This window comes from Choloepus didactylus (assembly GCF_015220235.1).
Source record: "Choloepus didactylus isolate mChoDid1 chromosome 24 unlocalized genomic scaffold, mChoDid1.pri SUPER_24_unloc2, whole genome shotgun sequence".
NCBI classification, from domain to species: domain Eukaryota; kingdom Metazoa; phylum Chordata; class Mammalia; order Pilosa; family Megalonychidae; genus Choloepus; species Choloepus didactylus.
The window spans coordinates 522,472-535,158 of NW_023637605.1; the positions used below are offsets into that span (position 1 = coordinate 522,472).

General features: G+C 46.0%; 1 protein-coding gene across 1 annotated transcript in view; it reads left to right on the top strand.

The window, feature by feature from the left end:
- Nucleotides 1-12,687, top strand: part of LOC119525178 (E3 ubiquitin-protein ligase HUWE1-like) — a 195,496-nt gene that overhangs the window by 171,372 nt on the left and 11,437 nt on the right. Inside the window, 15 exon segments of the mRNA XM_037823780.1 lie at nt 535-763; nt 1,398-1,576; nt 1,860-1,949; nt 2,108-2,262; nt 3,476-3,521; nt 5,328-5,615; nt 6,621-6,876; nt 7,079-7,209; nt 7,959-8,173; nt 8,251-8,539; nt 8,678-8,780; nt 9,609-10,155; nt 10,972-11,575; nt 12,268-12,389; nt 12,493-12,649. Of these exon segments, the coding sequence (XP_037679708.1) occupies nt 535-763; nt 1,398-1,576; nt 1,860-1,949; nt 2,108-2,262; nt 3,476-3,521; nt 5,328-5,615; nt 6,621-6,876; nt 7,079-7,209; nt 7,959-8,173; nt 8,251-8,539; nt 8,678-8,780; nt 9,609-10,155; nt 10,972-11,575; nt 12,268-12,389; nt 12,493-12,649 (3,411 nt within the window).

Sequence of the window (12,687 nt, forward strand, 5' to 3'; positions counted from 1 at the left end):
ACTGAGCCTCTGTCCATTCAGCAAATTGAAAAAATATTTGAGGAGTGCCTACTGTGTCCCAGGAACTAGGGATACAGTGCCTCTTCCTTCATAGGAGCTTATGGTGAATTAGGAATTAAAGTAAGCAGGCATTACATTGAAGTATGATAAGGAAGCAAAGTAGAGGGTTATCTAACCCAATCTGTAAAAGTCAGGCCAAGAAGAATAAAGCAGGTAAAGAAGAGAGAGAAGAGTCTTCAAGGTAGAGGGAACAGCATGTTTCTGAGGGGCTTAGCAGCATCACTGTGGCTGAAGTGTGGAGAATGGATTGGGAGAAGGTACTGTTTAGGAGGCTGTTGCAGTATAAAGATGAGAGATGGTGACATAAGCTATGGTAGTGCCAGTGATCGTAGATTAGGTGTGGGAATGAGGGAGAAAGGACAAAGCTCAGGTTTCCGTGTGAGGAAGTAAGGCCCAGGAGACATGGTTCTGCTTGAGACAACCGTGGAAGAAATTTCTTCTTGGCACTGACCTCTCTGCATTTTGTCCTTGCAGCAGACATCCCCCCATCCCCAGGAAATATCCCTACCACGCACCCGCTGATGGTACGCCATGCAGACCACAGTTCCCTGACAGTGGGCAGTGGCTCCTCTACCACTCGTCTCACCCAGGGCATCGGGCGTAGTCAGAGAACCCTAAGGCAGCTGACCGCCAATACTGGCCACACCATTCATGTCCACTACCCTGGGAATCGCCAGCCCAACCCTCCTCTTATACTTCAGAGGTGAGTTACAAAGAAGACCTGTCAAGTTCACTGGCACTCTTGTAAGAATCCTCACTGGGCTTCAGCATTGTCCTGACCAGGGAGGAAATGGTCCATCATTTAATGTGCTTGACACACACACACACTAATGAGATATTTATCCTATTTCTTTGTGGGTTATGTGTGCAGCCTTTTGGGGAATACAAAATTGTGTGACATGTTCTTTTGCTTAAGAGCCCTGTGCATACAGTCAACAATTACTAAGCATATTATATGCCAAGCATTCAAAGACAGAGCAGGATCCCTGCCCTGAGGGGTTTAGAGTTTAGTGGACGAAAAAATTTTAAGTGGAAGGAAAGGATATAGGTAGGTGTTTTAATGGTCAATGTATACACTACAGTGAGAGTTTACAATGGAGGCATTTAACCCTAACACAGTGCCTAGCATGTAGAAGCTTATTAGTGACACTCTGTGCCAGGGACTGTGGAATAATGTACCACTTCTGCTCAAAGTTCTCAATGATGGCAGTAGTCAGAAAAATAACTAGGACTTCTGTGCAGTATGGTAAGGTCCGTGATAGTATTATGCAGTTATGACAAGTTGTAGGGGCCTTGTGGACTTACAGTGACCATTGTATCCCACCTTCACCCTACAGGTTGCTTGGTCCCTCAGCTGCTGCTGACATCCTTCAGCTGAGCAGCAGTCTCCCTCTACAAAGCCGGGGCCGGGCTCGCCTGCTGGTTGGTAATGATGACGTCCACATCATTGCCCGGTCTGATGATGAATTACTGGATGACTTTTTCCATGACCAGAGCACAGCTACCAGCCAAGCAGGCAAGTTTGTGTGGTGAAAGGGAGAATAGAGTTTTGTCAAATTCTTTTTCCCTGCTGAAGGAAAGCAGATTAGTATCTGCCATGGAGAAATCCCATTTTATTGGAGCTCAAACCACTGAATGAATGACTTAGCCGAGGGTATAAAAACTTCTAGTATTTCTAGGTGCCTGTACCAAACATAGTGGTAGACACTGGGTCCTGTTGGGGAAATACTGTAATTTTTGCATCCGTTGATACTTGAGAAGGCCAAGAACCTCAATCTCCTTCCTTTGTTCCTCTATAGGAACTCTGTCCAGCATCCCCACAGCCCTGACCCGCTGGACAGAAGAATGCAAAGTTCTTGATGCTGAAAGCATGCACGACTGTGTTTCAGGTGTGTGGCAGCTTGGCTGTCAGGGCAGTGAGACTTCCAGAGCTGGGACAGATGCATGGAAAACTATTTCCCTGATTCTCTCTGGCCGCTAGGTCTGCCTCTTGGCTTTCTCTCTTACCCCAGCAGAGCAGCCTCTGATCTTTGCCTCTTTGATATAGTGGTTAAAGTGCCCATTGTCAATCACCTGGAATTCCTGAGAGATGAGGAGCTGGAAGAAAGGCGGGAGAAACGCAGGAAACAACTGGCTGAGGAAGAAACAGAGATGACTGAGAAAGGCAAAGAAGATAAGGTGAACAGGGATCAAAGTGCACAGGTGATTCCCAGGAATTGAGAGGATTCACCTTTGGCTCTGTCTGCCTTAACTTTCATAATGTTTTGGCACACACATAGCAGTGACAGTCACTGAAAAATCCTAAGACATTCACATTGAATCTGAGGAATACTTCATTCCAAATTCACCATACAATCAGAATTTATAGGGGAAAGAATTCAAACCCAGAGGGAAAATCATTTTCCCCAGTGTCTCACTGGGGAAAGCTAGAGCCAGAACCAGAACAATCACACTGTGTAGTCTCTGCCTTCATGTCTGCAACTTGATGAGATCATTTGACTTGGTGAAGGGGCATAGAATTTAAAAATAAGCCAGAGTTCTTGGTTGCTCAATTCCATTTCTCTCAGTAAACTGCCAATGTGGGGAACCTTTCCAAGATGACCCCATTCCATCATTTGAGTAAGTCAACCTTGGGCTTCGGATCAGAGAGAATATTCCTACCCTGAACCCCATGTCATTCTCTAGGGCTCAACAGGATCTTAATTTGGAAAGAATCCACCTACCTACCTACCTTTTCTTGAAACTTTTGGGGCCTCAAGCAGTGTGGCTTTAAAGTATAAAATAGACAAAATAAAAAGTGATAGAAATACAAAGAAATTGAAAGACGTTAGTAAAAGACTTTACAATTACCCCCTTGTCAATTAGAGTATCAGATAAATAAAAAATATGAATATTGGAATGTGCAGTTATAATAACAAGCTTGAGCTAACAGATATCTTTATGTGGAACTTTTACCTAATAAACAGTAACATTGTTTCAAGCACATGAAAAAGGATGGAGAATAAGCAAACCTAGCATAGATTTTTAAAAAAAAAGCTAGAGAAGACAAAAAAGGCCCAAGGAAGGGAAATATATATAAATAGATAAACTCTTAAGAAATTCTTGCTAGTCTTATGGTTGTGTTCGGGACTTGTCATGCTCAACCCTGGGGTGATTTTTATTATTTCCTATAGTTGTTCAGTTGGCTACCAGGCAGTTTCTTCCCCAAGCTATCCTTGAACATGAACATGCGTAGAGAAATGGCATAGGTATTTACACATCATAGTGATCTTTCTTTTCTCACATGGCAGAAGCATTTTTCCATCCAGGTCATTGAGCTGCCAGATCGTATATGTGAGAGGTAGAGACTATTACAGTTGACCTCTATCTTTTATGCTTTTAAAGTTCCACATAGATCTGTCCCTTCTTTTTACAGTGTACTGCATCTAAGACAGATGATTCTACTGAACAGAACATCTCAGGTAATTCTTCCTTTTCTCAAACTTCTTACTAACAGATTGATTGGTTCTTTCTCCTGACCCTTCCAAGTACCTGGCCCATGTGGGCTGAAAATGAACACTGGTGCTCTGTGGGATGAGGTAGTAGGTTGTATAGTTTTAGGGTCATACCCCATCTTGGAGATAACTATAGAGTCTACTGTCTTTCCCACAGTGGTACACTTCCCTTCTGACTGGATCTATTCGGGTTTTTGTTCTGATTATGCTGTGTTTCATTCTGGCAAGTGTAGTCGTCAGGTCATGTGTCCTTTTATTCCCTTTCCTGACTGCAGTTCTTTTCTCTGCAACTAAGCATATATACATCTTTAAAGGGTTGTCCTTTGGTGACCACCGTGGTGTGGAACTTCATGAGAATACCTGTTGACAGTGGTTCCCAAATGCCAGTCCTTTGTGGAAATGAACAGAATTAGAGAAGTTAACTAAATTTTTCACAAGTTGAACTTAATCATTTCAAAGGTCTGGTGTTTTTTAATTTTGACATATATATGCCTGGTTCTTTTGTATCAAAATATTTTTATTAAATGATGACCTTTTTTTTCTTTTATGGAAAAACTAAAAACTGGTAACCCTATGTTGGTCTCCATTTTGTTTTCTTTTTTATCTAAACTTTATTGGTCTGTGGAATCCAAAAGTCTAAGAACCATTGTCTTCACAACCTGCTTTTGAAGAAGGTAGCTCTGTGGACTAAATGGTATTCCTACCTTATGCTTTCTATTCTTTCTTCTAATCTTAACAATGGTCAAGAGCCATTTGGAATTCTAATATCTGGTGGTATTATATGTCTCCTCCTCCCTATTTCTTCTAAACTTCTGCTTTCCTACGCTTTCTGGCCTCTTGACACTCCGTTTGGGAAATAATTATACCAAAGCCTGCACAATATTTTTTAAAGCAATGAAAGAGGGTAGGTGTCCTGGTGTCCTTAATTTAGCAGAAGGTCTCAGAACAGGTCTGTCACCAGGTAGAATGTCCTTTTAGCCTTGCTTTGAGATTCTGCTCACACCAGGGTGAGGTAGTAAGTTGTATTGTTGTGGGGTAGGGCTTTTAGTCCCCAATTAGAAGATAACCATACAGCTTACTACTTTCCCCAATGTATGGCATATTCACACTTAGTCTTGGTAGTGTTGCCTCCAGCAGACAAAGTTATAATGTTTTTTTTAGATAAGCAGGACTGGAAGAAAAGTGAGGTAGAAGGGAACAGATGATATTTAGGGTGAAGTACATGTCATCATAAAATAATTTGTCCTTCATTGATAGAAGCATGTAATTGATTTTTCATGAAAGCAAACATTTTGCTATTTTATCAGCTGTAAAATGACTTCATTTACTCAGTAGTAGAACAGGGAAGAGAACATGTGCTTTAAGAGTTTTGAGGGAAATTTAGACCGTTTCTTACTCCAGTAGATGAGGAAATTGGAGAATCAGTAAGTTTTTGGTGGGTAGATATTCTGTGTACCTACAGAGAAAGTTAGCCTCAGCCGATCTACATGACCTAAAATATTCCCCTTCTACCTGAGGATTTAATTCTTATGATCCAGGGGGAGTCAGATCCCCAGTTCTTGGGGCAGAGCACTGTGCCTTAGCCCTCAGCCTGGGTATACCAGACCAGCCACAAACTGTTCCTTGGAGCAGTTGGGGGAGGGGGTGGGTGGGAGAGAATCCTGTATCTCTGGCTGTGTGGTACATTTGTCAAGCTACATGTGATGATCAGGTGGCTCCTGTGATCCTTGACTGACAGCCCCATAACCACCAATATCATTCTTTCCACTAAAGATGGGACTCCTATGCCTGATAGCTACCCAACAACTCCATCTTCAACTGATGCAACTACATCTGAGTCCAAGGATACCCTTGTCATTCTGCAACCCTCAAAACAGCAGCCAACACTCCCACCCCCACCTGCCTTAGGAGAGATTCCTCAGGAGCTGCAGTCCCCAGTTGGAGACGGGGACAGCTCTACCCAGCTATTGATGCCTGTAGAGCCAGAGGAATTGGGTCCCACAAAGCCAAGTGGAGAAGCAGAAACAACTCAGATGGAGTTGTCTCCAGTTCCCACAATAAGTGAGTAGAAATTCAAGTTTTGGGGATTGGAAAAGGAAGGAAGAATGGATATTTTTGTAGTTTTCTTTGTTCTGTTACTTTAGAGAATATGAGGAGCTCAGTAATCAGTTTACACATGAGACTTCTTAGGTAAAGTTGAGGTTACTTTTGTGTTCCCTTAAGTGGTTATAAATCTGAATATCTAATGATATTAATGATAATATCTACAATCCGTAATATGTACCAATTTTTGAGGTAATTACTCTGTTCCTGAGCTATTGTGCCAGGCATATTAGTAACTTCTTTAAAACCAGTCATACAAAGCAGATGGCATTATCTCCATGAATAAACTGAAGCTCAGAAGTGAAATCATTATTCCAAGGTTGCTCAGTAAGTGGTTGAACTGGGATTAAAATCCAGGTCTGTCTTACTCTGAAGCTTGCTCTGCTTCAGCAGTTCCAGGGATGGCAAGCATGTGACCCTACACTTAACAGCTCTCCCATACTCTGGCGCATATCAGGGCACTATGTCCCCCTTGAAATGGGGCCTCAAAATTCTTCTCAGCACAGTGTTCCCTGTGTTAAATTGAAATGTGGCTGCCTTCCTGTTCTATGCCACACTGCCTGTGATGTGCTCTGGAGAAACCTTAAAGTGTAGTTTTTCTTTTCCTTCAAGGGACCTTGTTTAGGTAACCAGAACCGACTTTCATGTTCAAATGGTGCCTAAAGGGAATCTGAAAGTGACAGGCTCCATTTCGTAGGGTGCCTAGGGAAGATGTTTCACAAGCATGCCTAGAATATAGTAAATGTTAAACAAATGATAGAAAAGGCTTGAACTGAACCTTAAGAAGCAGGTAAGATTTATGGGGAAGAGCAGGCCAACATGGGGTTAAGGAGGGAAGTGAGCAGTTTGATCTGACTGCTCCTGAGGAGGTGTTTCTATCAAATACTTTGTCATGTTGCTGCTTTTTTAATTTTGCCCCTATTCTAGACAGAGATCTGACCCCTCGCTTTGACTTCCTCCTAGCCTCTCTTTCACCAGAGAGAGCTGAAGATTCTGATGCCCCGACAGCTGTCCGCAGTCAACTGGAAGGCTCTCCCATGGACACCAGCAGCCTGGCTTCCTGTACCCTGGAGGAGGCTGTGGGTGACACCTCAGCAGCTGGCAGTTGTGAGCAGCCCACAGCAGGCAGCTCCACCCCTGGGGATGTCCCTCCAGTTGTGGCAGAAGCACAAGGCAGAGGTGATGGGTCAGGGGAGCCTGCCCAGCCACCTGAGGACAGGTAAGCACTGTGTGGGCAAGAGGAGGGCAGAATTTCAGAATATTTTGGAAGGTATTTGAAGCCCCATTTGTGTACTTACTAAACAGACAGGCTTGTTACACTGGGGAGATCCACCTGGCTTCTGTGAGAAAGGGGTATTGTAGGAATACTTTATAAAGGGAAACCATAACACAGACAACAACCTGAAAATGATTTCCCTCAGCTCTCCCCCTGCATCTTCTGAAAGCTCTTCAACCAGAGATTCTGCTGTGGCCATCTCTGGAGCCGATTCCCGAGGAATCCTGGAAGAGCCAGTGCCTTCAACAAGCAGCGAAGAAGAAGATCCCCTTGCGGGTGAGCGCCATGTATGCTCAGGACATCCTGAGATTGTTGACATTTCTTGTAGCCCTTTGCATGGAAATGTCCACTAGTCAGATAGTTCCATCCAGAATGGAGGGCATATGTACAGGAGAAATACTGGCAGTAAGGGGTTGCTGTGGCATAATGGCATGAGCTCAGGCTTTGGAGTGAAACTGATCTTCTTGGAATTGAACAGCCAAGAGCACAGGCTTATCGTTAAATTCCAAGCCCTTTTACAAGGTCAAATGAACATACCAAGTTGCAGTCATTGAAGGTCACACCTTTCACCATGTGATTAGGTCAGGAGCCATTCTGCTTCTGGCCCTAGCTTTCCCCAGCGAAACACTGGGGAAATAATTTTCCCTCTGGGTTTGAATTCTTTCCTCTCAAAACAACATGAGTTTATCATGAATTTGGAATAAATAATTTCTTGGGTTCAATGTGAACTACCTAGGGTGATTATTTAATTTCTGTGATCCTCATTGACAGTGAGGGGTGAAAATTTCTACATGGCAGGGTCTTTATGAACATTAAGCGAGAGTGTAAGCAGTGAACCAGCACACAACAGATTTTGAACCTGGAGGTGTTGTGTGGGCCCTCACTGTGTCCTGTGTCCTTTGCAAGCAGCGAGGACATACACGCTTCATTTCTCTCAAGCAGTGACATAGGTTTTTTACATACAAGCACATGCTAGACATCAGTAGAGTTGTGGGTCCCTTCACATCTTGCATCTCCCCTCTCAGGGATCAGTCTGCCTGAGGGTGTAGACCCCTCTTTTCTGGCTGCTCTGCCTGATGACATCCGCTGGGAAGTCTTGCAGAACCAGCTAGGCATTCGTCCACCAACCCGGACTGCCCCTTCAACAGCCAACTCAGCTCCTGCAGTGGTGGGGAATCCTGGTGTGACTGAAATGATCCCTGAGTTCCTGGCTGCCCTGCCTCCAGCCATTCAGGAGGAAGTATGTAAGCGGGAAAGACAGTGGGGCTGGCTGCATGGCAGTAGATATTGCCCCCATTGACTTCTTGTGCTCCCTAGGTGCTGGCACAACAGAGAGCTGAGCAACGACGACGAGAACTGGCACAGAGTGCCAGCTCAAACACCCCTATGTATCCTGTGACCTTCATCCAGACTCTGCCATCAGACCTGCGCCGTAGTGTTCTAGAGGACATGGAGGACAGCGTGTTGGCTGTGATGCCACCTGATATTGCAGCTGAGGCTCAAGCTCTAAGGCGAGAGCAGGAAGCACGGCAGCGGCAGCTCATGCATGAACGTCTTTTTGGGCACAGCGGCACCTCTGCACTGTCTGCCATTCTCCGAAGCCCAGGTACAAAGGGAGGCAAGTGGGAGGGCTCTGGGGTGTCCATCTTTGGCCACATGAGGCTCTGGTTTTCCTCTTTGTGTTGCCTAGACCCAGCTTACCGCCACCCTCCTCAGTGTCAGTTTCCTTTTTCTTTCCTTCCAGCTTTCACCAGTCGCCTGAGCGGTAACCGTGGGGTCCAGTATACTCACCTTGCTGTGCAGCGAGGTGGCACCTTCCAGATGGGGGGTAGCAGCAGCCATAACAGGTACCTTTGTCTTTTTTCACCTTACCAAACCACCTCTCAAATCTGCTAGTCCAGCTCCTTTAATTTTGTAGATGGAGAAGCTGAAATCCCGAGAAGCTGGATGACTTCTCTAGAATGTTTCCTTGAATGAATGGGAGAGCCAGACCTTTGGACTCCCCTTCAGAAAGCCACACTTTGGGGTTAGTGTAACCACTGTAGACCATAATCACAAAGTAAGGCAGACTGGTAGCAGGAGCTAGCTGTGGTTTTAACTAGAAAGGAAACCAGCTGCGATCCACTCAAATAGGAAAACAGTGAACCGATTGCACTGAGATGGTACCATCTAGGTTGGGGAAGTAGAAAAGTGTTAATTGTTCACCAGGCTGAAGCAGAATGGGCCCGACATGACAAAATGTGAAGGAAGTAATCAGTCCCACAGGAACTGGTAGTCTCTAGAAAGCAGACATAGTGTTGTCACCTGGACCAGACAGACAGATTTTACCAGTTCATGGTACTTGGTACAGACGTGGGCTAGAATCTCTGCTCTCTTCTCAGTCTCTGTGTGATGGAGGGCAAGTCATTTAACCTATTTGAGCCTCTTGTTCATCATCTCAAAAATGGGCGATTCTCTAATCTTCACAGCAGCCCTGTGAGGAAGATGTTATAGACAGTGTAAAGTGGCTATACAATGAGGGCAGCAATTATTGCTATTAAGAGACCTTGGACTGCATGCCCCCTCCCATCTCAAGCCTCCCTGGAGGTGTCCAGCTCAATCCCGTCCCCCAGGCCTGAGCCTAATCCCTAGAGCTCTAGCAGAAGTGTTTCCCAGAGACCATGCTCTGTTTCCAGGCCTTCTGGCAGTAACATGGACACTCTCCTCCGTCTCCGAGGCCGGCTCCTCCTGGACCACGAAGCCCTGTCTTGTCTCCTGGTCCTACTTTTCATGGATGAGCCAAAGCTCAATACAAGCCGTCTACACCGAGTACTGCAGAATCTCTGCTACCATGCCCAGACCCGCCACTGGGTCATCCGCAGCCTGTTGTCCATCTTGCAGCGCAGCAGTGAGAGTGAGCTGTGCATTGAAACACCCAAGCTCACCACGACTGAGGAAAAAGGCAAAAAGTCAAGCAAGAGCTGTGTGTCAAGCAGTCATGACAACCGGCCCTTGGACCTGCTACATAAGATGGAGTCTAAGAGCTCCAACCAGCTTTCCTGGCTGTCAGTATCCATGGATGCAGCCCTCGGCTGCAGGACTAATATATTCCAGATCCAGCGTTCAGGTGGGCGCAAACATACTGAGAAGCACGCCAGCAGTGGCTCCACTGTCCACATCCACCCCCAGGCTGCTCCTGTTGTCTGCAGACATGTTCTGGACACACTCATTCAATTAGCCAAGGTGAGGAGCTTGAAGGAGTTTAACTCCTGGGGAATGAAACACCAACAGCCTTTTGCTGTTGTGACTGGGACAGCAACAGACTGTTGTAGCAGCAACAGCCAGGTGAAATCTGAGCACTAAGGGAGGTAGTGAGTCCCTGTTCTGGCCTTTCTCTTTGCTGTTATTTTAAGTGTTGAGCCCTGTGTTGTTTCCAGGAAATTGTCCGGTAAATAACTTTGTGGGAATATCTTCACTCTTTACAACTTCTTTGCATTATCTCAGTCATCACAACAACCTTCTGAGGTCTTATGATCGCCATATTACAGATGAAATTGGGGTACAGGAAATTTTAGTGACTTTGTCACATAGCTACTTAGTAAGCGACAGAACTGGCCTTAGAATTTAGTTTGGGTCTAGTCCATTTTTTGTTGTTTTCATTTGCTTTTTTGTTTGTGCATGTGTGTGTGTGTTTAATAATAAGCATTGCTACCGTTTATTCATGGCATGCCTTGTGCCAGGCACTATGCAAAACACGTGATCTCATTCAGTCTTGACAACTTTGCAAAGGGGGCTAGGTATCCTCCCCATGTTATAGCTACAGAGACTGAGGCTCAGAAATAGTGGCTTGTCTGTCTGTCTCCCTACAATGCCCTTGTTCATTTCTCTAGGCTGCTTGGCCTCCTGTTGGATAAAACTCCTACATGACATCTCTCCCCTGCTACCAAAGCTGTCCAAAGGCGAGGAGAGTCTGGAAACCCAGTTGTCTCTCCTTTGTCAGGAAGGCTCCTTTTTGCTAAAAAAGCCCCTAGACCAAGCCTGTCCTTCTTTTCCTGGCAGGTGTTTCCCAGCCACTTCACACAGCAGCGGACCAAAGAAACAAACTGTGAGAGCGATCGGGAAAGAGGCAGTAAACAGGCCTGCAGCCCATGCTCTTCACAGTCCACCAGCAGTGGCATTTGCACAGACTTCTGGGACCTATTGGTAAAACTGGACAACATGAATGTCAGCCAGAAAGGCAAGAACTCCATGAAGTCAGTGCCAGTGAGCGCCAGTGGTGAGGGGGAAACCTCCCCCTGTAGCCTTGAGGCCTCTTCACTGGGGCAGCTCATGAACATGTTGTCACACCCAGTCATCCGCCGGAGCTCTCTCTTAACTGAGAAACTCCTCAGACTCCTTTCTCTCATCTCAGTTGCTCTCCCAGAAAACAAAGTGTCAGAAGCACAGGCTAATTCTGGCAGCAGTGCTTCCTCTACCACTGCTGCCACCTCAACCACATCTACCACCACTACCACTGCTGTCACCACCATGCCCACTCCCCCTGCTGCAACCACCCCTGTCACTTCTGCTCCAGCCCTGTTTGCTGCCACGGCTATTTCTACCATTGCTATAGCTGCTTCGACCACAGTGACTACCCCCACGACTGCTACCACTACTGTTTCAAGTAAGTGTGGATGTAGCCTGGGAGCTGTGGGGTGTCTACTGTTACACCCACCTTACCCCACTTCTTCACCCAGGTGTTCCTCAGCAATTCCATTCGGCTTGGTTTGTGTTTATGAGAGCCAAATGTGTTCATTTTCACCTTCATCGGTTCCAGTTTTCTCTTTCTCCTCCTTTCTTTCCTCCCGCAAACCCACGCAGACACTCCTGTGAAGACCAGCGGGCGTTCACTGAATGTGGCTTCCCTAGGCTAGGCACCAGCAGAAGGGGAGAAGAAGGAAAGTCTCCATCTTCAAGGAACTCCCATCCTTTCCAGGCTGGCTGAAATAGTTCAAGAGCAGGCAGGATGCAGTGTGAATCAGGGTAGACAGAAGTAGCCAGACCATCCCAGGAAGTAAAGGAAAGGGGGAAATCAATGAGCCTGCTGCAGCAGATTCGCAATAATTGTCTGAAGAAGTAGGTTTTGAAGAATAGAAGAGGCTGTGGTGGTAGGTGAGCAGTTGGGAGAAATACGTGGCACTCTTTGTCACCTTGGAAGGTAAAGTCATAAGAGTCCTTAGCATGTCAAGTCATTTGGGTCTGGCTTTAGTGGGTGGATTTTTTCCCACTACTTTCCCGTTTTGAAGCCCATGGTTCTGCCACTGAGGTCTGACTTGTGAGTTTCACGGAGGCTTATCGTGTTCTGTTTTCTCAAAGCTTCTACTACTATGAAGGGCAGCAAATCTCCAGCAAAGGTGGGCGATGGAGGCAGCAGCAGTGCAGACTTCAAGATGGTATCTTCTGGCTTAACAGAAAACCAGCTGCAGCTCTCTGTGGAGGTGAGGTTCTTCTGACCTGTCAAGGTTGGGGGAGGAAGGGTAAACGGGATAATGTCTTTGTTCTTGAGTTGGGGTTTACCCTTTCTCTCCTTCTTTTCCCTAGGTGTTGACATCCCACTCTTGTTCTGAAGAAGGCCTAGAGGATGCAGCCAATGTGTTGCTCCAGCTCTCCCGGGGGGACCCTGGGACCCGAGACACTGTTCTCAAGCTGCTGCTGAATGGAGCGCACCATCTCGGTTATACCCTTTGTAAACAGATAGGTAACGGCAGCAGTAAAGCGTCTTGTCTCTCTTAAACC